This window comes from Myiozetetes cayanensis, unplaced genomic scaffold, assembly GCF_022539395.1.
Source record: "Myiozetetes cayanensis isolate MyiCay16 unplaced genomic scaffold, myiCay2020 scf4, whole genome shotgun sequence".
Taxonomy (NCBI): Eukaryota; Metazoa; Chordata; class Aves; order Passeriformes; family Tyrannidae; genus Myiozetetes; species Myiozetetes cayanensis.
The window spans coordinates 48,591,830-48,615,479 of record NW_026087631.1 but is presented as its reverse complement, the minus strand read 5'-3'; the positions used below and the strand labels follow the sequence as shown (position 1 = coordinate 48,615,479).

Below are 23,650 nucleotides of genomic sequence, written 5' to 3'. Positions count from 1 at the left end.
CCACAACCAGCAGAGTCTTTGGCTGATCCTCCACCTTCTAGCTGCCAGTGCCCCGACAGTGCCAGCAGCACTCTTATGTCAACCTTTATCAGGTTGTATTTCCTATGTCTGTGCATGTACCAGCAAATACACTGCCATGCAAGGTACCCCAAAATATTTCTTTTAGGGGTTTGGATTCCAGGAAATTGTCTGTAAATGGTCAGTTCCTTCTAACTGAAGCAGTTTTGTCAGAACCAAAATTTTTAAATTGGTTTAAAAACTTAATAAAATAATTAAAATTACAAAAGTAAGTATAAATTGCTACTATTTTTATTATCAATCTCATTCTCATGCTGAAGTGATGTTATGTTACTGCAATATAATTTGCTAGAACTACACTTTTTACAAAGGTTTTATTTTAGTAGATAAAATGCGTATGCATGGTTTTAAAAGATTTTAAAACATTCAAGAAATGCTCAGATAAATTAAATCATCACAATTACATTTACAGCTATATAGGGATTTCGTTTGTTTGTACACATTTTAGTATGATTTGACTGCAGAAACATCAAGAAGTTGGTAAAAAAAGCAAGCACAGCAGAACCACAGAATTTTTTTCTTCAGCTTTGTTTGACTTCAGAAGAAACTACACAAACTTGTGCAATATCATCATACTCGTATGTTCTCTTCAAAAACGTGTCTGTAAGTCTTAAGCCAGAGACACTCTAGAAAGGAAAAATATTTAGAGGAGTTGTTATTAGAAAGAATTGTTACACTTAGAAAACATAACTTTCGTAACAAAACTGAGCTAATGCCTTACTTGCAATCCCTGCACTGAAGACAACAATGTAAGTGCAAGATGGAGGGATGAACTTGGGTGCAGCTTTCCCAGTTGCCTTCCTGAAACTCCACACCAGTGGATGGAATTGGTATTGCACATTTCTAAAACCAGATCCATAGTCCTTTCACTGCTAGAGAAAATTGAAAACCAAGAATAAACCTGTGGGCTTTTTTAAGTACTCAAGGACTGCAGACATATGAAAGCTGGATTATTATTCAGGTTACTATTAATCAAGAAATTATAAATAATTATAAGGCAGCAAGCAAGATTTACTTGTGACACAGTAGTTCAGCTTTGACACGAGCATCCTGTCATGCATTTAACAACTGGATAACTAATATTGCTAACATTTTGGATGGACTACAATATTTTCATGAGAAGTATCTGCAGACTAAATACATGCTTTAGTCCCTGGCCTCAATTTCTATTTAGAATTATTTAAGTGTCACTTTTGCAACCTTAAGACGATTTGTGATTAAAGTATGAGGTACAATCTTAAATATACTCCAGTCAGCTCCATGGAATTCCCCTACAAATTTTTGGCAATCTCCTAGTTCAGACAGTATTAGCAGATCATAGCAGAATAGGGTTTGTTGTTGTTTTCTCTGTTTATTTTTAAAAGTCATTGTAATTCACAAGATGTATTTCAAGTAGTTTTGTGTTACTACAACTCATAGTGAAGACCATGTTTAACTTGTTTGAGGGGAAAGTATTGAAAAACGAAACCACCACAACTTACCCATTCCCGAAAAAGCACAAGAATCATTTGACATGGTTACCTGCAATTTGTTATTTTACATGTAATGTCAAAAGGTTCTTCCAAATTTACAGTGTCTGGTATTCTCTCCAAAGAAAGCCTTACATCACCATAGCCAGGAGCCTGAAAAGGAAGAACAACATACACTCAGATTTTGAATAGTGAAGTTGAAGTTTTTACTACTTAAGTTTTCCTTTACTGCAAGAAGCTTGGAATAAGAGGAATTTGAAGAACGAAGATTCACTCTGTGCTTTTGATTAGTATGCAAATCACAGCAGTTCTCCATCCACTACTGATGACCACCTTCTTCACAGGTTTAACAATTCATGATTTTTATTACTGTTTCCCAGATAGTTTACATCCTTAAAGTTTGAATAGCCATATACAGTTCCTGAGAAGATCTGCTTTATCCTGAGACCTGTTAGGCAGATAACAAATCCACATGGACAATGTAAGTAAAGTTTTCCTGCATAAACCCACCACTATTCCACATCCTAAGAAGTAAGAGGCTGCTCATTCTCCCTACCATTTCAGTCCTCCAAGTTTCTGCCAAAATAATTGCCAACAGTTATAAAGTCACATGATATGAATGCTTATCAACTATCCAGTTCTGTCAAGAGTCAAACACATTTCATATGGGCTACTGACAAACCTGTGGTAAATATCTTAGTTACTACCAACCAGGGCTGATTCAAAATGGTAATCTGTATGTTTAAAAAGCATGTTTAGATTTTCAATCCCCACAAATGATCGACTGTAAGGAAACAATAAGGGAAAAATTTGTCCTGCCTGATAAGGCTTATTTGTTGCACATGTTCCAATTCTACAGATAAAATCATGCTGTAGTGAAAGTTGTGTTTACAGCATGATTGACAGATATTCCTGAAGAGGTTCAGAAAGCCAGTGCTTGGAACAAGTTTTAGTCACATACAGTTCATTACAGACTAATGACAGATGACATTTTAGAAAGCATATTTAATTGGACATTACAGTAAGCAAAGGGATTTCAGAGCAGTCGAGCAGTGTACCTTTGGAACCTTTCAAGAAAGAGAATTATTCAGCCCTGGAAAAACACAAATATATTCAGCTGCATTAGGTCACAGGGAGGAATCAACTGGAAAAATTATACTCAATTCTCTAAGTAATAAGTAGTTTGCCATAACACTGAGGTCTTCTTTTAAGAGATGCATTAAGGAGAAAAAAACCCATACAAAAATGCACAATAAAAGCAGTATTTTACAGAATAAACTTAACAGCAACTGAGCAACTCAAAACAGATGAGAAAGCCTATTCTGGCACATACTGTTGAGCTTAGAAATGAGATACCTCCAAGAATTAATGGCTAGAGGTAAAGGCCTTGAAGTAACACCAAGAGGAGCAAGGTAGCTTTCATCCAAAATTGAGGTAACTGCTCAAGAGTATGGAATCAACTAGACAGTTCCTCACTTGTGCTGCTTAAGAGTAATGTTTAACTTTGGTCTAGTTCTAGTTCAGTCCTGCACTGAATGCCTGTGAGCAGGTGGAGTACCCTTGGCATACTGTGGACATGCATCTGTCTGGTTTAATGGCACCCAAAAAGAATGTAGTTGTGAATTCCAAGACCATTCCACAAAAAGCCTTCAATCAAATTATGGTATGTGTAGTTGTTTCAAAAGTGCATTTCTGATCTGAACCACAACAAGGACAGAAGGGCACAGTATAGGCAAAATTCTGCGCTTTGGGGGAAACAATAAGGCTGGCAAATGGATTAGGATGAGAATGGTTAAAGGTGAATGAAGCCCAGAGATTAAATAATCTGACAGCACTTAAAAGATGAGAAGACAAGAGGGAGTTGCACACACTGCAACTCAAAAGGGAAAACCCCCAACTATTTGCTGCTTTTCTAGAAACTTTGCTTAAAGTACACAACACTGCTTATGTTTCTCAGCTAATCATGAGGCACAGACCAATGACAGACGACCAAAACTAATCATGGAGTGTGCTTCATGTGCAATACTCAAATGTTCAACAAGAAGGGATGCAGAGTGAAACAACAGTGATTTAGGGAGGGGAGAAAAAAATCTATCTTTAAGAGAAATGGGACAGTTTATTGTTAAAAAATAAGCAACAAGTTACTCCTGTTACTTTGAAACTTAAGTTCAGAAAAAAGGGCAGTTTCTAATTTGATGGGGTTATACACACACTTAACACCTCAATTAAAAATAAAGAGAAGTTTCAGTGACTAGCTGTGAATTCCCAGGATCCAAGTTTGCTTGCCTAGTTCTAAGTCAGTATGATTTCCCTACAGAATTGCTCAGTTACTAGAAGATGAGGACTGGGGGAAAGACAGAGGTAGAAACCCAATTATAAGCTTTGTAAACTCAAAGTTTTTTTAACTACTCTTCCATATCTCTCTTACCATCCTCAGTTGAAAAGATGCAAGTCAGGTTTAGGCATTAGAGTAGACACGTTGTGCAGCTAACTTAAGCAAGCTAGTAAAATTCACGATCAATTTATGAATCAACTAGAATAGAATAGACTCAAAACTGCAGACATGAAGGATAAATAATATTATACATAAAAATTGTTACTCAAAATTAATTTTATTGTAACCAATGTATTTTGCAACATTGGTTACTTGGTTCTGTCAATTAAAGTGCACAATCCATTAAGTTATCCACACTTCACTGAAGAAATACAGGAAATAACTCTCTAACACATATAGAAACATGTGAATACAAAATGAGGTTTGGAAAGTAAGCAGCTTGCATTTTCCAAGTCATTATTAAATTGTTTGTTGAGTTACCTTAAAAATGAGTGCTAAGTGAAATTAACACTTGAATTAAACTTACCATTCTTTGGAGCTGGCTAGTTTGCAGCCTTCCTCGTTCACCCAGATTAGTTTTCCATACAATATCTAATTTACCAATCACCGTTACACCTTTTATTACTCCAGCTTTCTCTGCAAATTCTTGCTTTGGTTTTAGACAGTATAAGTATTGGCGTGTATCCATAGGTTGTAAATAAGTCCTTGTGCCAAAAGTAGATTCACTGAACAAAAAAACACAAACCACTGGGTCTTAATTTAAAAAGTTATTTTGAAAAAGACTTGAGAACCCAACCTTTTTTCCCATCTCTCAACAGTCTTACTCAGTGTTCGTGTGTGTTCCTACTATATTAATGGCAAAACATACAGAACAGTTTTGTGTTTTTAACATAACAGAAAACAATTCTAGAATTTATGTAGCACCAAGGACTGTGGGGAAAAAACCCTAATCTTACTCATCTGAGCCAGAGAGAAATGAGATGGAAATACACTTTGACACATTATAATTTAACTATCTGGCATCTTAGTATTTAAACAACAATGCTGGTAATTTTTCTTTTGCTATTCAGTTTCCCTCACAGTGCATCTGTTACAGCAGATGCAAACACTTTGTAAGAAGAATGCTCCTCTATGCTGCAGGTGACCCCTTCAACAGGCAAGAAGACAGAATTTTCACTTTAGCTCCCTCTACCGAAGCATCAAAGATCACCTTCTCCAAAAATCCAAGCAAGTGCAAAGCACAAACAGCTGAAATTAACTTCACAATCTTTTGTATCACAGTAGTCAATTATTCTGGTATTTGGTGTTCTACTAACTGACACTAAATGAAATTTAGTTTATTTCACTAAAACAAATTTTTATATTCTATGACCCTATATGGGTGTTCCATTGATTCACCTTGACTGTTGCCTTGCTAGATCATGATCAGAACCATTGAAAATAGTTACTGCTCTACTGATAGGAAGCAAGGACATGTCAGGTCCTGTAAGACTAAATATGTATACAGAGATCAAGTCAGAACCAGATATGGGTTAAATTTTACATAGGAGACACTGAAAAAATAATACGTTTTCATGTTAACATGTCATCCATGTTACAAAATATTTGAGGATTAGGCTAGAGATTACTAAGTTGAATTATAAAGTTTAAAGAATAGTTTCTATAAAAAGAAAACTAACAGATTTTCCATTTGAATACATAACAGGAATTTGATCTTGTTAGTCAAGCAAAAAAGTGCAATCCTTCCATTACAGACAATTAATGGTAGCTTATATCTCATGAAATCCTAACACAAACTATTTCAAAGTTAAGTATCCTGAATATGAACATACCTTTTCCCTACTGTGTCAGCTGTGTTCAGTTCTGCAACATTGTACATCATAGATGGCTCTAAAGAAACCTTCTCCATAAACATTGGAGAGGTAGTGATATTCTGTATTTGAGCTTCCAGAAAAACTTCATCTGTCTGAAAAAACCCAAAAGTGCAAGTTCATGAAAATGTGATTAGTGTTATTAAAAAGAGTAGACAGTCCTATTGTTAAAAAAAGTCACACGTGTTTAGTTCATGCCTGCAAATCAAATAATTAATGCAAGAAAATACCTTAATCCCAGTAACAATAGGAGCAAAAGTGTTAGTCAACAGGTATTTTGCCAAACAATGGATGTGGGATAATTTTGCTGTGTTCTAGCTATTGCTTATTTGTAATGCATCAGTTCACCACTTCCCAAGACTTTCATCAACTTAATAGCAACTCAAGTTTTAATCCAAATTATTAAAAAAAAAAAAAAAAATGGTAAGGAATTGCAATGCACACCATGCCATGCCAGATGACTAATGCATCAAGCTGTATAAAAAAATTAAAGTGTGTGTGTTTTTCTTAAACTGAAAAAAATATTTCAGGTACATGCTCTGAGATTTTATTGTTATTATGAAACACTGGCATTCCGGCTAAAACATAAAATCCAGCCTCCTCTCTCACTCAGCTCCATCATGCCAAAGGTTACCAATATTGTATGCATCTGACAATTTAACTGGTGCTGTACCTTAAGAATATCTGAAGCTAATGCCTGAAGATGGTATTGAAGGACCAATTCTGGTACAGAAATGAAAGCTAAGGCTGTTATACTTCCAAAGATGAAAACCCATGGAACTAGAGATGGTTTTGCCTCACTTCTTTTGTCAAACTGCAGACCAATGAAGTCACTTTGCAGCTCTAAAAATCTCAGGACACAGAAGTCTACTAGAGGTAAGTGCCCCCAGAGAAGTGAAAAACAAAACCAAAGTGCTAATTTAAATAAAAAAAGGGGTAGCAACCAAATCTGTATTTACAGAAGAGTTACTGATTCAGGCATTTGGTCTAAAGGATTGTTGTAGGCCACTTCCAACTGAAATAGTGTAGTCTGAAGATTCAGATTGAAGCAGTTTGAGTATTTGTTATAATAAATTTTTAAAAAGTAATTTTTTTAGGAAAACAGAAGCTTATAGTTTCTTTTTAATCAGTTTAAACAAATCACTTCTTTATACAAATGCAGTCTTGCTTGTAAATTACAAAATAAAAGTGGGAAAAAAGTAAAAATATGTTTAATCTCAAAAATACCATGTTAGAAGGAGAAATACAGAATGGTTGTGTAACTTTCTGTTGTTTAGTGTGTTTATAAGGCACAAAAACCAGATCATAGTATATATATAGTAATGAAAACCGTGCAGGCTCCATGGGTTACAGAGACACCTCACGCTTCCAGGATCTGGAAATAACCCCAACTAAAACATGGTTCTAAGTAATCATTACTACTAATGTCAGTAAAATTGATTACATTTATATCCCAAAAATCCATTGCTCAAAGTGTCCATTTACCCAAATTTAATTGTTTTCAAAGCAGCAACCATAAGCAGAAATTTAGAAAAGCTAAGTTGAAAGGGAAAAGAAAAAAATAAGCAGCATAATGAAAAAGCAAGTTAGTTTTGTGTTACTCGTAATTTGGTTTAATATCACGTGGTTTAAACCCCTCCTTAAATACTTAAAAATATGCACTATATTTTAATATAAGGCACACCTTAAAGTGAAATCAGACTGCAGAAGTAACATACTAACTCAATCAACTGTTACATGCAGTTAGAGGTTGGAAAGTGCAGTTCCAGCTAGCAAAAGGAATATGCACTATATTTTAATATAAAGGCACACCTTAAAGTGAAATCAGACTGCAGAAGTAACATATTAACTCAAACAACTGTTACATGCAGTTAGAGGTTGGAAAGTGCAGTTCCAGCTAGCAAAAGGAACGAAGAATATCCAACTGCTGCTCTCTCCTCAAACCCACTGTCTCCACCAACCAGATGTGAAAAGTTCTGTCACAGCTTACACAAGTAGTGCTGTAGTGAAACCTACATTTCCAAGGGTCAAAATAAGAAAAATTTTAGGAGGCAGTCACTCCTGTTTTCAAATAATGAATCTAGTAAAATTTTGGTAAGGTATTTTATAGGAGGACCCTCACAAGCAATCATCTGTAATAATCAACTCTGAGTTTCAACAATGGGTATTAAAGAAAGAGCTAACCATTTAAGTGATTAGCTGCACATATAAAGACAAGAAAACATCAGTTTATGGTAGGCAGAACAAACATTGCTTTTCCACTATGTTTGTAGAAGAATGTCAATAACAAGCACAGAAACAGGTAAGCAATTAAAAAAGGATACATATTTATAAAAAAAAGAAATAAAAATTACCACAGAACTGAGGTCACTCTAATGGGAAAATAAAAAAAAAAAGACATTAGAGAAATTAGGGTTAAATGTTAAAGAAAAAGGAGGCTAACTTTCAAACAAAATGCATCTCTGCATTTTTTTGCACCATCTAAACAAGATAGCATTAGTAAGACAGAAACATAAATAAAAATGGATGCAAACAAAGATGACAACTACATTTCTAATAACTTATAGCTAGTATGGTTACATGGTTTACTAGCTTTGCTTCAGAACTAATCCAAAGTAGAGCTTACGGCACATAAATCACAGACAAGATATGGTAGAACAAATTGACTAAAAAAAAGGGAGGTTTTGAGCAAGTTTAAAGTTTGGCCTAAATTTAAATTCATGCAATGGGTTGTGTATGAAATGGAAAAACAGTCTTTGTTATTTTACAGATAATTAGAAGTATCCACATATATAAGGTCTCAAAATAAAAACAATGTGGTAATGTGCCCTAGCAAAGCTACAATGTAGCAAGTTATAACAAAAATTTGGCATACTTTCAGGTTTTTAATATCCATCAATCCAAAGACCCAGTTCTAACTGCAAACTTTTTTATATTAAGTGTCTGCGTATTTGCCTCCCTGTGAACGGAACCTTTTCCAAGGCCCATCAAAGTCAGTGAGAGAGTTTCTATAGGTTGGGCCAGGTAATTCAATCCTGGGATTGCAGCAGGTTAGGGCAACAGGGAATGTGTTCTATGCACAAATTTCAGTGATTGACTTGATTTGGATGCTACTGCAATATAAGTAACAAGCAAGAAGATTAGGTTCAGCATAATTTCTTGTTTCAGAAAAAAATTAAATTATGGATTATCATTAGAATATTAATAGAAAATAATTTTAGTGAAAGGCATTATAAACAGACAGCATCATACTTGTAATATTAATTATAACAGTTTAACTTGTTAGCCAACCTTTAGAGACCTTTAGTTAACTAAATAACTGACACATACCATTTTCTTTTCTCCCCTGCTCCCAAGGATAATAGGATCAATGTCTTGGTGCTTTCATAGCAATGTAGTATCACACAGAACATCTAACCAAAGACTTACTTCTAGTTTTTAAAAATTTATTTGAATTCTATGGTCACAACATATAACAACGCTTTACATACTTCCAGAAATTAAATAGGAGTGGTACTATATCCGTTTCCTAGGCAAATGAAAATTGCTCAGTTAATATCATCCAAAATATTCTTTTTAAATTTCTTTCAATCAATCATATGGGTGAGACAGTAATGGGACTTGCACAAAGTCATGAACATGAATAACAAAAGGCATTCAAACAGCCTTTTAAAACCTCTACAGAGAAAAAAAACCCAACAAAACCCAAACCCACACATACCAGCTCAAACACAAAAGCTTCCCACAGATCTCTACCATGAGGAATTGGTAGCTAATTGAGAACTGGAGTTCAAGACCAGTCAATATAACAATTTTGTAAAAACAAAGAATACTTCTGCTCTATGTCAAAAGTTTGCCCAGAATTTACCTTAGAAAGGTTTTGATTTCCATTAGCTATAAAGTGTTTCATCCCAAAACAAAATTTACACACAAAGTATAGAGAGACAGCAATATTTAAGGTATCTGTCCCCTCTCCCCTATTTGATATCTGAAACAACAATATAATGGACACACTAAATAGGGGTTTATTTTGCTCCCAGAAGAATTACCTAATTTTTTAGGACTATTTTTGTTGTTTTCTTTTGTTGTTAAGCCACAGCAAAAGACATTTCCAGACATTCCCACTTATGGATAATAGCAGTTCTATAAAGCATGCAACCATGTGCTTATATTCCGACCCTACTCATGTATCTCACACCTGAACAACGCATGGTTTGAAGGCTGTGCCTTACATACATGTACCAAATTCTTACCAAAAATAACCAAATATGTCCAAATAAATATGCAAGGCATATATAAGGTCATACAGTTTCAAAGTCCTGTGTGTAACTGTCAAAAACCTAAACCTTAAGTTACTGAAGGGTCATAATTACATTTAAGTTAAATTTAAGTGATTTAAATTTTAAAAAATTTAAATTTTACCCTCTCTGATAAATTGTCATCTGCTTTGTGAACAATTTATCTCCCTTATAGTAAGTACTCTATCAGCCTAAGTATACAAGTAATAACTGAAAGTATCTGAGTTCATGGGCAACTGGAAAATATGCAAAATTATTAGTCAATTATATTAAGGTCCTGACATGTCTATCTTAGTTACTATCTCTTTCACCCCTGAATCAAGAGCCCCTCTATTTTAAAACTAAACAATATATATCTATCATAATTTTTTTCCTTTTAAAACTGATCACCTTTCTCAGAAAGGTGTACTTACAAAGCACTTTGAATTTAATCTAACCACCTAATATGAAGTAATAAACCCAGCATACCAAAACAAACCCAAATACACAAAGATCTCACCTCAGCATTGTAGAATTTGGTTTTCACATCTAGTGGTTTAAGAACCTGAATGAAATGGAAAAAAAGATGGACAATTGGTTTCTCAGGCAACTTCAGCATAACCTGTTTTGAAGTGATAGGGTTTTTACCAAAGCCTTATTTTTCTTTTTGGTCTTACACATAACAGGTGCATAACGGAATATCTGATACAACTGACTTGGCTAAAGCCCTGCAACTAAGAGTACGTCCTCACTGCTTCCTACTTGTGCACACTTGACTGCTTTCCTACTAAGCAGTTTTCTCATACTGAAAACAAGTAATTCTCGACCTAAGCACTGGCCTCTCACAAAACCAGACAAAGCCAGTGCCCTAAGTAGATATATGTCTTTAAAATAACATCAATCCATCCTGCATCCTGAAGTGGTCTGCACTTGCTTTCAAGAGTAAGCAAGAATTATCTAATATTTACAAGTCCTTTGGAGTTCTGCAGAAAAAGTTGCTGAGGGCTTCTCTAAAATAAATGCACTAGAGAACTATTCATGTGATTAGCTTTAACAACAAACCACACTAGCCTTCACCTCTTTCTTAAAAACGCAGCTGTTTCGAGAAATAAAAAAGCCAATACATCATTTTAGTCTTATGAGATTCGATCAGCAAAAGAAAGCAACTCCATGATATAAAAGCAGTTCTCAACTGTTGGTTTTTAAGTTTTTAATTTTTGCATAAAGCCAATAAAATTAACACATTCAAATATGAAATGTATATACAGCGATGTAACTGAAAGAAAAAATCTTCTATTACACTTCTAAAGAAACAAATTTAAATTCTATTGCTGAAGACATTTATTTGCCTTTACATAGGGAATTTTTTTTTTGCACATAAATGTACTGCATCCTAAGAGATCCCTAATGTTCCAATTGTAAACAGATCTTTTAGCACTGAAGCACTCAAGATTAGAAAGTTGTCTTTAGAGAGATTTCTGCACTATAACAGGCATAAAGTTCAAATGTTACCAGTATTCATAACTATCTCTCTAGTCAGAAAAAAAGTTAAAACTTTAATTTAGGTCTTTGCTGGTTGAGTAGGGCTTTTTTCAGCCAAATATTTTGCTTCAGTAAGCTTTTTATTAATTTTTCTACATGCTAATTTTTTCTCTCTCTTCTGTTAAAAAAGTTTTTCCATTCATTGCAGTAAATTTCAAGTGACCTCCCAGTAAAATATAAATAATTATTGTGAGGTTCACAAATCACCCACCAAAGCTGAACAACAACCTAACCCCAGAAAGAATCATTCCTTCTGTATTTAAGCATAATGCTGCTAATTACTCAGAGAAAGCTTTGGCACATAAAGGCACTATCAATCAGAATTAAACTATGTATGATGTTTTAAAAAAGAAGCTGATTAAAACCAGTTCAACTTAAAAGATGCTAAAAAATGTGATTGAAAAAGCTGAGAATCTGTCAAAGAGAATTTTTTTGTTTGTTGTAAAATAGCTGGTGGCATCTCGATCACAACCAGCCATCAATTCCCATAGTAAAGAAATGGTTTAGTGTTCTGTAACACTTTTTTTGTTTGTTCTCAGATTTTCTAGGTGGTGTCTTAATGTCAAATTTAAAAAATAATGGCAAAAATGTCTCTGTGAAGACTTTTTCTTATAATGAATCAGAGAGTATTTATAGAATGGTGTAAACGTGTACATATATATATATAGCTTTTAAGAAGCTCTTATGATTCCTTCTTTGTAGGAAGAGCATCAGATCTGACAGATAGCTGGTCATAGCTATTTTGACAATTAAGTTGTCTGTGCGGAGTTCAGTTGAAAACCGCAGCAATTATTAAAAGCATGGAGACACTAGAAAAATGTGCACAAAAAATTTCATATATAAAATCTAAAGGAGACAAATCAACATCTTGGACAAGAACGAAGGCAAAGAAGAGAGAGATTGTGAGAGTGAAAACTTGCAGATGTATGTGTAAGTGATCAGAGAAAGCCTAGAGGAGACAGAGTTAGGCAATACTAAGCTGAGGGACAGAGAATGGAGAAATGGAGAGTTTCACAAGGAGAGCACAACAAAGCATACAAAGATGAACCATTAAGATGAGGAAACACTGAAGAGATTCTGGGTTCAGAGGGAGTGTAACACAAAAACTGATATGGAACGATTTTCCCTAGGATTGCCAGGAAATACATCTTTGATTAATCAATTCATGCAATTTCAAGGCCTACAGGTAATACTAACAGTACTCGGATGTTCTTTCTAATGAATGGCAATTTAACCTTCTAAAGACTGAAATACTTTTTTCTGAAGTATCTAGACAGAATACTAGAAAACCACAAAATGAAATCACCTTCATAGAATCACAAAATATCCCGAGTGGCAAGGGACCCACAAGGATCATCAAGTCCAACTCCCAGCCTTGCACAGGACCATCCCCAAGAGTCACACCATGTGCCTGAGAGTATCGTCCAAACACGTCCTGAACTCTGTCTGGCTCTGACTACTTGCCTGGGCAGCCTGTTCTAGCGCCCAACCACCAACTGGATGAAGAATCTTTTCCTAATAAACAACTTAAACCTCCCCTGACACAACTTCAGGACTAAACTATATAATGTTCCTGTACTGCCGGATGCTCTGTGAGAATATCTTCCATTCCATGAGGAAAAGCCCACATTATTCAAATCTCAACATATTTCTCTAAAAAACCCCCAAACATCCATCAAATACACAGCTAAAACAGACTCTTTCCTGCCAGTACCAGTCCACAGTATTTCCTGCCAGTACCAGTCCACAACAGTATTTTCCTGCTTTCCTCAGTTACTCTAATCTTTTAAAGTCTCGAAATTTGTGTGATTGAACAAAAGGTTTCAACTCCGTCAATTACTTCTGTGGGTTAGATATAGTACATCAGACATCTTTGCTTAGATTCCTTTAAAAAACAAATTACTAAATTCCAGTTTAAAAAAGGTTACACACACTAAAAGAAAAATCAGAACTTTACAGTGTAAACTCAATGGTTAGATGTATCAAATAAAAAGTCATAAAGTTGGCTGCTATAAAAAGGGATTTAAGACTAATTCTTTTCTCTATATATTAAAAAAATTGTAAGGTGTAATACTTATTATTTCTGAAATGTTTACCTGTATGATAATTAGAAACCACCAGTTCATGTAAAGTTTGAAGTGATGGCTTTTAATAGTTCACTTTTAAAAGTGAACAAATTTTTGTTACGTAAAAGTGCTTTCGAAGTGCCAAATGTTTTAAAATCAGTTTTTCAGACACATACACTTATTAAAAGTAGAGTGGAATACTTCATACAATACCTGAAATTTGAAGAACTTTCTGAAATACATCTTCTCTCCAGTCTGCGTAGTATAACTTACTGCACAAACTAAGCTGAAAAGAAACAATTTTTTAAAAGATAATTTTGAGTTACTTTAAACCTATATCAAAAGCAGAACAGTATGCTTGTGCTGCAGTTTTATTTAAGATCATTCAATAACAGAAAAATTTAAAACCTTACATGTGTGTTCCTATTTCCTTTACTTCATGATGGATCACATCATCAATGCAACAGTCAGGTTTAAGTTCTGCCACTGCAGCACTAGAAGCTGAAAGGTTCAAACGCTGAGAACTTGTCTGAAGATCAGCCTGGAGACAGAAAAACAAAGCATTGGTTAGAACTGCAGCTGCTTAAAACTATCTAAAGAAAGTAACTTACATTATAAAGTACTAGGTCTCACTGAGCATTTTGTACCCTACGCGCTTTCATACATATTATATATTAAGATGATAAGATACTTATCAAAGCTAAAGAAAAGTTCTGAAACTTGCAAGTGGTCTAGTCCTTTAACATGCAGTTTATAAAATCTTTATTTACTTTTTACATTGAGTTCCACAATGACTTTTGGAATTTCTAATCTCAGTGTTTTATTTGTTAAACAGGAAACACGAAAAAACAAAGCAGCACTAGAAAATAACTCATACAAAATACAAACCAGTGTACACTTCACAGAGACTTGCTCTGACGACCCCACTGAGCATACAAGTGAATATAACTCCATATTTTTTGCTGTGGAAGTTTTGCTAGACAAATTCTTCAGAGAAGCTTTGCATACAAGGGTGTGTGTCCAGAGAAGGGCAATGAAGCTGGTGAAGGGTCTGGAGCACAACTGATGAGGGGCAGCTGAGGGAGCTGGGGCCATTCAGCCTCGAGAAAAGGAGGCTCAGGGGAGGGACCACGTTGCTCTCCAGAAATGCTTGAAAGGAGATTGCAGTAAGATGGGGGTGGGTCTCTTAAGTTACAAGCAATAGGACAAGAGCAAATGGCCACAAGTTTACCGAGGGGAGGTTGAGATTGTATAGCAGCAACTATTTCTTCACCAAAACGGTTGTCAAGCATTGGAATAGGCTATCCAGGGAAGTGGCTGAGTACCAACTCTGTGGGGACGGTGTAGATGTGGCACTTAGAGACATGGTTTAGTGATGGACTTGGTAGTGCTGGGTTAACAGTCAGACTTGTCAATATTAGAGGTCTTTTCGAACCTTAACAACTCTGTGATTCTGTAATATACCCATTTTTTGACACAATCATAATTTTTCATTTTAATCTTTAAAGATTTCTATAGAAATTTCTATTTTTATGTCTGCTTCTAATTTCCAAGTATATTTTCTGCATTGGAAAAAGTGACATGTATTTTCTACAATCTATATATTAGCATTATATATATACAATATATTGCCAGAAAACATACTCATCACATTTGTTTAGAATTCCAGTAAGTAGATTTATCTTCACATACCTTCACCAGTATGTCCTTGACAACCTGATTACTATCATTGTGCACACTAATATAACTGGAAAACGTCTCACCCAGAAATATGTTCCTGCAGTTCAGGAAAAATAAAATATTTTTAGTAACAGTTACTAAAAAACCAGAACATGTCACTGAAACATCTTTTAGTTCTAATTTAAAAAATATATGCACACACACATGTTTGCTGGATTAAATCCTAGAAGAACATTGGCATCTTCACATTCATACTTCTGAAATCATCTTTTTAAGACAAACAGCCTCAAAAGAGAACAAACAAATTAGATTTTTTTTCCCTGCTCAATATCTGAGAAGAACAAGATGGCTTCCAGTACCCAAAGCATCGTGGTAGTAAACTCTGTTAATGTAAGATGGGGTTTACAGCAGAGTATTCCATTAGTCATTCACCCACAGCTGCAAATCTCTTCCAACTTTCAATGCTTATTAAACTCAGTCAGGCTACAGAAAAGAAACATCAGGCAGCACACACACACACATATGTAGATAGATTTAGATTTAGAAATCAAACCACAGTTTATTTTTAAAATTACTGAAAATCTCATTGCATTACAACGGTGTTCAAATACAAAGAGAAGTAATAAACACATTATTATTAAATGAATCCTAAACCTTGCATGTTACAGTTACAACAATTCATTCTTACCCAAAATTTTGAGGCAGCGTCAGCATTTCTCCTAACATCAAAGTTTCCGCACCCTTTACAATAGAAGGATCATCTTTCATGAGCTGATTAAAGAGATTACCTGTAGAAATGTCAAGTTACTATTAATTACATATTTGCTAAGTCTAAAGGTTTGTCTACATTTAAGTTAGATACTTAATCACTTGTTCAGATGTAGGGTTTTTTTAGATATATTTATTTTATAATAAACTTATTTAGGGGAAAAATACATATCCATAGGCCTGCCTTTAAATTATAATTTAACTTCCACACACTTGTGTCCAATAATTTATCCAGTATACATATTGAAGGGCACAATCCCAAAGGCATAGTTCAAATTAACACTGAATTTTACGGGAAATTCTACCCAAGTAAAGCACATTATATAACAGAACTAATCAACCTCACTTACTTTCTTCCCCTGCTTGCTTTGTATTTCCACACAATCCTCTTTCTTGAATCTTCCCTTTGACTCTTATACTTGACTTCTAGACTTCAACTATTTCTGTGGGAAAACTCAGGGCTTTCCAACTTATGATGGCACACTAAGCACAACACAATTCAAAACCAGTCTTGCAAAACTGTTTTCCACAGAACACTCATGTGTTGGTTCTAATTACCAGGTCGTTTTCCCCAGATAAAAAAAGATAGTAATGACAAGCTTTCTCCACTTATACATTTCTCTCACAGAACTGCATTCAATTTTGTGTTAATTGCTCAGACTTTGAGGTCATGCATTTGAGTATCATCACTAAGCTTTCAAAGCTGTAGACCAAGAGCTGTAAAATGCACCTTGGCACCTTCCTTTAATTATTACCAAATCTAAAATATACAGCTGTTTCAGAGTTCCCCTCTAAGAGAGGTAGGTCATAAGGCTCCTCCAATATCTAAATCTTAGATGGTTACATTCTTTTAAACCTTGTAATACATACATAACAATCAGTCAGTAGAAAAAACTTACCTGGCAAATCTCTTTCTTCACAAGTCACCGGAATATTAGTGAATAAAGTAGGTTTGGTTAGCCTCATCACTGCAAAAGTCATAAAATAAATCACAGGTCAATTAAGTAATTATTTTTAAAAGTTTTTTTAAAGTATAATTTTGTCTTGCTCTCCTTACACCAAAAATACCCCACCAAACCACAACCACTGAATAAAACTTAGCCTGAGAAAGAGTAACACCTTCTTGGACCACCCGGACTTCCACAATATAAAAAGATTCCCTGCTCTTCTGAGAACCAAGAATACTGGTAATGCCATTGCTCCCTCTTGCTTTGTTCCCTTAGTGTACTGACATTTACTGCTTTCAATTTTATATGCTAAAGGTCTTATACCTATTACAGAGTTAAGGGCTCTGTGGTCCTCAAAAGTGTTTAACTTTTTTGTGGACTTCTTCAGTTAAGCATCTGTCCTGTGATCCTGATTGCTCTAGAATGGGATATGATGGCTAAGACAGACCCTTTCAGTCAAACACCAGTCTATAAGGAATTGCATTTACACCCTACTATAACACATACACAAGGCAGAGTCACAAGTCCAAAAGCCTACATTATTTATATAACTGCTTTTTCTTTAAGCCACAACCTTTAAACTCAAGCCAAGAAAATCATCACAAAAACCTCAGGAACATATTTACAACAAAACAATTTTATTGATAGTGAGAAAATCAAAACCACTGAGATTTTGCTATTTAAAAAACTTCAAGGAAGTTATATTTTCAAAGTCTATTTTAACTCATTCTCAAAATTACATTATTTTTACTTATGTAACAGCTTTAAGATGCTACTTTTAAAAAGAATTCCTCCATATTTACATTAACCACAGCCCTAATCTTGTATATAGCTTATCATGAAACCATTCACCTGTAACAAAATTGAGCTTTTTTAACCTTAGGTGTTGATCTGAATATGTAAAAATCATTGGGTTTTCTTTCTTTGAAACTTAACAAACATAAAACCAACTAAAACTAAAAAAATAAACCAAAAGGATTTCTCTTGACTGCAACAAGTTAATCAACATCCTTGCACTGGCCATATGTATTGAGGCTTTATTTTTACTGCATTTTGTAGGACTTATATATCTAGAGAGCATTCACTGTCTCCAGTGGTGTAAAGTATTGAATTACTTCGATATCCATTTGGGTACAGTGGGCTGTTGGTTCACAAGAAGTTACACTACCACACAGCAGACCTACGCATGTTAGCATTGACACAATTCTCACTTTTCACATAAAAAAAGGTAATAATTTCTCTTTGTATGGTGAGAAGTTGAAAAATACAACTTCTGAAGGCTTAAAACCATGAGGTATATTAAAAAGATACATAAAACTAAATAAATGGGGAACCACATTCAACATTGAAAATTAAAAACAAAATACCGAATTGTACGTGCATATGAACCAAGCATTTCTTCAATAGAACAAAAAGAAAGCCTGGATTTCAGCTGGTACACTGGTGCTACCCAAGACTGTAATAATTCTGTAAGTCTAAGGTGGTATTCGCTCTTTATTACATGACACTTACCCAGCTGAGGTTAGAAGAGCATTTATCATTATTCACATATAAGCCAAAGCAGCAGAAAGCTGACAGCTGCAGTGACAGTGATCCCTCCCTTCTGTTTAGTAAGATGCTTATCTAGCTCTTTTGTCAGTATATCAATTAAATATAGTGGGACTGTATTATTTGCATTACTTAATTTTATTCAAATTTACACTAAGTCTGTATAAACTAGTAGCTGCTGACTGTTTCTAAGGAAAGTTCAGTGACATTTCAGGCAATAAATAATACATCACAGAATGAAGTCAAAACAGAGAAAAACTACTATAGATATATTATTATATTTAATAAGACTACCAAATTAATATTAGAAAATACAGTAGCTTTGCAGGACAACGTCTCAGCACTTTTCTTCTAAGATCCTAGACACAAAATACAACACCAAATAAAATTCAAATCACATTGCATTCTACTTCATTATTATCTTCAAAAATGCTGATGCGCAAAGACACTTTGTTACTATTAAAGTCAGAAATATAATTTCAGTGAAATAATTTGGCTGTAGAAGCTACAAAAACTAATAATGATCCTCAGTTACACCAGACAGCATTTTGCACTAATTTTGCTAAGTGGTCATATTTAAATGGCACAAACACTTCAAATATCAGTGTAAGACCCCTTTAAAATTCAGTCAGAGTTCAAAAATACATGTCAATGACCCAAACCGAGCAATATCCTTAATTTTAATATTTAAAAAAATGTAATGTCTTAATAATAATGGCCAGTCTTCGCGAGCGAAGATCCGGGGAAGGTCTTTACCCCTTCCAGCCTGCGCATTGGATTTTTTAGGTGAGACACAGTGTGCGCGGAACTGAGCCCACCCTTTAATCCTAAGGTTCATCTGCCGGGGCCAAGCGAGCTTGGACGGTGGCAGCGAGGTCCTTAGGACGTAGGTGGGTTGCCTTTAAGGGCTAACGAGCCCCACCTGCCCGGGAGTGGCCCTGACCGGGAATCGAACCCGGGTCTCAGCGGTGACAGCGCCGCGCCCTTACCACTAGACCACCAGGGGCTCCTGTAATGTCTATAATATAATTATTCAACATAAGGATTGAGCAAGGACAGCATGACCTTTGAAAACTTTATTCTTTCAGATGACAAAAAGTCATGATGAACTCATGACTTATGACTGTTCAAACCCTCAGAGACCTTTACCTTCCATAATGACAACAAATAGAGGTTTATGTATAGAAGTCTCATTTCTTAATTTCTTCACTTGTAGCTAGAAGCACTTTCTAGTGCTCAGTAGTGCTTTCTTGTCCCTAATATAATTAGAGGCAAAGTAACAGAAACATCTGGAAGAAGTAATCTTCTTACCAAAGCTGTAAATCAGCAATTATTAAATGGTTCATATTTTTCAGTACACAATTTCTACTGAAGCTATCGTTAGTATTTCAGTGAAAAGTACAGCTAACATTACTAAGATAGCACATACATGCCACATAAAAAGTAAGTCTGTACTTCATGCAAGGGATATGCCTTCATTAAAAAAAACTCACACACTTTACTTTGAGGAAATAATCAGATCTTGAAAGTCTTAATGTCAAAAATAATTAGATATAAAATAGCACTTATTACAACTCATTTAAAAACATTTTTCCTTCTCCTAATTTCAAAGAAGCAGAAAGGATGTACTTTGTTTGACTGAAAGCATAGATTTTATTATCTGACACAGCTTGCCAAAATAGTCTGGAAATGCAGTACTAAGCCAAACAGAAACTTACTAATCTTAAATGAACCATAAGTCTTCAGGCAAAACAAAATTAAAGAAATACATCGATAGTTAGAAAACTGTAGCAAAGTAATATAAGTAGTTTTTTGCTTATTAATTCATCAGTTGTTCTAAAGTCTCTATATTCTAAACTGCTTAAAAACTCTAGTACTCCAGACAGTATTTTATTATTAAACTGTATCTTAAATTATAAACTAAATATAATTCCATATTTATGTACAAGCAAATCCATTTTATCTGTAAGGTTTAGCTTTTCCCTAAGAATATTTCTAACATATTCACAGTATAATATATCACAGAAAATCCATATTTGTCCCACAGATCTTCGGATAGTAGCATTGCAAGATGGCAATTCATTCTCCTTGATCAGTCTATTCAGTTTTATCCAGATGTCCTCCAAATTCTGATTATTACAAATAGATTGTTCAATTGTCCACTTTGCTCTATAAAATGCATGCAGTTTTAATCTTTCCAAATTATTTTGCAGTTCTTGAGATAAAGGAAGAACCTTTTCTTTAAGTTTAGTGCTAGGAAGAGAGATACTCCAAGACCTTTTCAACTTTTGTTTTCCTTTAGGTGGTGGTTGTCCTTGATAATCCAAGTTAATTGGTCTGTGAACAGCTTGTGCTTGCATTAAAGTTGGACCATGTTTCATGCTACACTGAAACTCAAAGAGATTCTTTGTGCAGTCATAATCAGGAGATCCTGTAACATATTCTGAAGGCGTAGAAAGATGTTTCAATTCTTCAGCTTCCTCACGAGAAATAACAGGTGCCTGCTTTTTTGGTTTGAGGGGAAGTTGGTATAAATCATTTGGAAACCAGGGTGCAAATCTTGGTAACTCACGAATGGGAAACTCCTTCACTGCTGCTTCTGCAAATTTCTGCAGTTTTATTACATCTCTCTGATGTGGTCGATAATGCAAAACCACTTCCATGCTTGTACCGTAGGAATCCAGTGATTCTTAGGAAAACAGTCTCTTGATTAGGATTCTCAAATCTAGACTGAAACATCTTATTTACAAGAAACTCCTTGCCCTTTCCTTTTCCTTGATGCAAAGATCACTGGAAAACAGGACCTAAAGTAGAAGTATTATAAAACAATAAGATACTACCACATTAAGACAAACATTTGTTAGGACATTTTTCAAAAAAGAGGTAGTAAAAATAACTGAGGTATGTATCAGAACATTCTACTTTATCCAGGCTGAACATTAGCGGCTGTACACTGAACATGATCCACATGCACAATGTTTATTCAACACAGTCCCTTCGCAAGAGAATTCTTTTACTGTCACCATCTCGCACTTGCCATCCATCACTGTTCTTGCTGTATTATTGTGATGTATTTAAAAGTCATAAAATTAGTACTGCCTATTTTCTCAAATTTAGCAGACAAAATTTTTTTAAAATGTTTTTCTCCTACACATCAATATTTTAAGCCAGGGCATATAAAGCAACACGTGTTTTACAAAAACCCTTCCTGAAATAGTACTGACCAATACAATAGTCTTTAAAGTAAAAAGTTAAAAGAGAAGTGCTCTAGGCAAATAAAAGCTGCATGTTTCCATTTCATATCAGAACTACAACACTCAGTTTTAGTCTCAGAGCTTCCAAGCAATACATGCAACCTTAATTCAAGGAACTGATAATTCCTTCATATATTAGACTTTTAGAATAACTAAAAGACTTACTAAGCACTCAAAGTCTTTATAATTTCATTAAAAGAATACATCAAATGCAGAAGCATGGTGAAGGGAAAACTACAAACGCTGTTACGAAATGTAAATATAACATGCACTCTATTGCTGTCCTGTTTTCCCACCCTCTAAGAAGTTTGCAATCATTTCAGGTTCCCTGATCAGTAATATAAAATTATACTAAAATAATAAAATCCAGGATTTCCTAGTCATTGCATTGTCAAAATTCTCTTTAGTACAGTCACAATGCAAAGAAGCCCTCACATCTTGCCCACTTCTTTTGCAAAATCTAAAGCCTGGACACTGCACCAAATTCAATACAAGCCCAAGGACTGCACTGGTTTCTTATGAAAGTAAAATGACCCATCATAAAACTTTTTGCTTTGAATTAGTTACTATCAAAATCGATTTGTATTGTTAGCTGATGATGTTACACGTTTTCCAGTTTTTGACTTTGTTCTGTGTATATATACATACACATAGTCGAAAAGGGCTTGTTGAGCTTTGGTTAACAGATTTTACTCTAACGTGCAGACACCATTAAAAACTCTGTCCAGGAATGTTTTAAAACTAAAAGATGGGCTCTGAAATCAACCCCACACCTGCACTACTTTTTCCATCTGGGCACCCTGACTGACGCAGACTGCTTGCAGAATTGAGATTGCAACCAACTGTTTACTGCACCGACATAACTAGCAGCATTTATTATTCAGAAGTTATCAAAAGCTTCAAAGGGCTCTCTTGTATTAATTTTGCAAGGCATGCAAGACACATACACAATTTTATTTTCACTATTCGTGATCCCCTAATCAAGGAAGTAAGCCTGGCAACTATGCATTAAGCACAAGGTGAAAAGGGTAAAATCCACTCAAAGAGGAATCAGAGAATCAATTGGTTTGGAAAAGACCTCTGAGATCATTGAGTCCAACCTATGACTGAACACCACCATGTCAACCAGAGCACGGTACAAAGTGCAACGTCCAAGCCTTTCCTCAAACACCTCCAGGGCGGTGACTCCATCACCCCTCTGGGCAGCCCATTACAATATCTAATCCCCCTTTCTGTGAAGAAATCCCTCCTAAAGCCCAGCCTAAAACCTCCCCGACATAGTTCAAGACTACGTCCATTCGTCCGGAAAAACAAACAAAAGAGGGAGCAGGGTAATTGAAAAGGAAATTTTAACTAAACATTTTCTCACAACCGAAGCCTTGTGCAAAGCACGGACACGCCGAGCAGCCCCACCACGCCAGATGCACACCCGTGTGCGGGGCATTTCAGAGTAGCCCCCGCCGCCTCCTTGCGCCCTGAGGCACCACCCGCCACAGGCCCCAGCGCCGGGCCGCCTCCTAATCCACCTCCACCTCAGACGGAGGGGAGAAACACACTCGGCTGCGGATCGAACACCCTCTTTCACCATCGCAGCAGGGAAGGGCGGGTGCCGGCGGGGCCGCGCTGTCGGTACCTTTCAGAGCCAGCAAGTGCTCCTGCTTCGACTGGTTGACGTCCATGGCCTCCACCGCGCACAGCGGCCGGGAGAGCCGGGCGGAGCCGCGCTGGCCGCCGCGGCCGTCCCAGGCTGCAGCGCGGCGGGCGGGACTACAGCGCCCAGGGCTCGCAGGAGGTCCGGGGCCGCCCCGCCTCGTC

At 35.6% G+C, this 23,650-nt stretch overlaps 3 protein-coding genes across 6 annotated transcripts in view; all 3 read right to left on the bottom strand.

Annotated features, from left to right (window-relative positions):
* NLN (neurolysin) overlaps positions 1–23,650 on the bottom strand; it is a 324,053-nt gene that overhangs the window by 65,377 nt on the left and 235,026 nt on the right. The window lies entirely within an intron of this gene.
* Positions 288–23,603, bottom strand: TRAPPC13 (trafficking protein particle complex subunit 13). Of its 4 annotated transcripts, none has more exons than XM_050330097.1 (13): positions 23,469–23,603; positions 16,986–17,054; positions 16,007–16,106; positions 15,331–15,415; positions 14,052–14,179; positions 13,852–13,924; positions 10,551–10,595; positions 8,108–8,125; positions 5,715–5,848; positions 4,409–4,607; positions 1,600–1,700; positions 800–950; positions 288–704 (listed from the first exon to the last, which is right to left on the bottom strand). In XM_050330097.1, the coding sequence occupies exons 1-13, from the start codon at positions 23,512–23,514 to the stop codon at positions 600–602; spliced, it is 1,254 nt and encodes a 417-aa protein (XP_050186054.1). In that variant the 5' UTR covers positions 23,515–23,603; the 3' UTR covers positions 288–599. The 4 variants fall into 4 exon arrangements, with proteins under 4 accessions (XP_050186054.1, XP_050186055.1, XP_050186056.1 ...); XM_050330098.1 differs by having other exon boundaries at positions 800–947; XM_050330099.1 differs by lacking the exon at positions 8,108–8,125.
* Positions 18,664–23,582, bottom strand: SHLD3 (shieldin complex subunit 3). The gene is made up of 2 exons (XM_050330121.1): positions 23,469–23,582; positions 18,664–21,385 (listed from the first exon to the last, which is right to left on the bottom strand). The coding sequence occupies exon 2, from the start codon at positions 21,242–21,244 to the stop codon at positions 20,495–20,497; it is 750 nt and encodes a 249-aa protein (XP_050186078.1). The 5' UTR covers positions 21,245–21,385; positions 23,469–23,582; the 3' UTR covers positions 18,664–20,494.

Bases quoted from the DNA above. Each gene is read 5' to 3' on its own strand.
- SHLD3 (XM_050330121.1), bottom strand. From the start codon at position 21,244: ATGGAAGTGGTTTTGCATTATCGACCACATCAGAGAGATGTAATAAAA.
- TRAPPC13 (XM_050330097.1), bottom strand. From the start codon at position 23,514: ATGGACGTCAACCAGTCGAAGCAGGAGCACTTGCTGGCTCTGAAAG. The intron at 16,107-16,985 runs GTAAGTTTTTTC...ACATTTCTACAG, and splicing joins TGAAGAAAGAGATTTGCCAG to GTAATCTCTTTAATCAGCTC. The intron at 4,608-5,714 runs GTATGTTCATAT...TTTTTTGTTCAG, and splicing joins GCTGACACAGTAGGGAAAAG to TGAATCTACTTTTGGCACAA.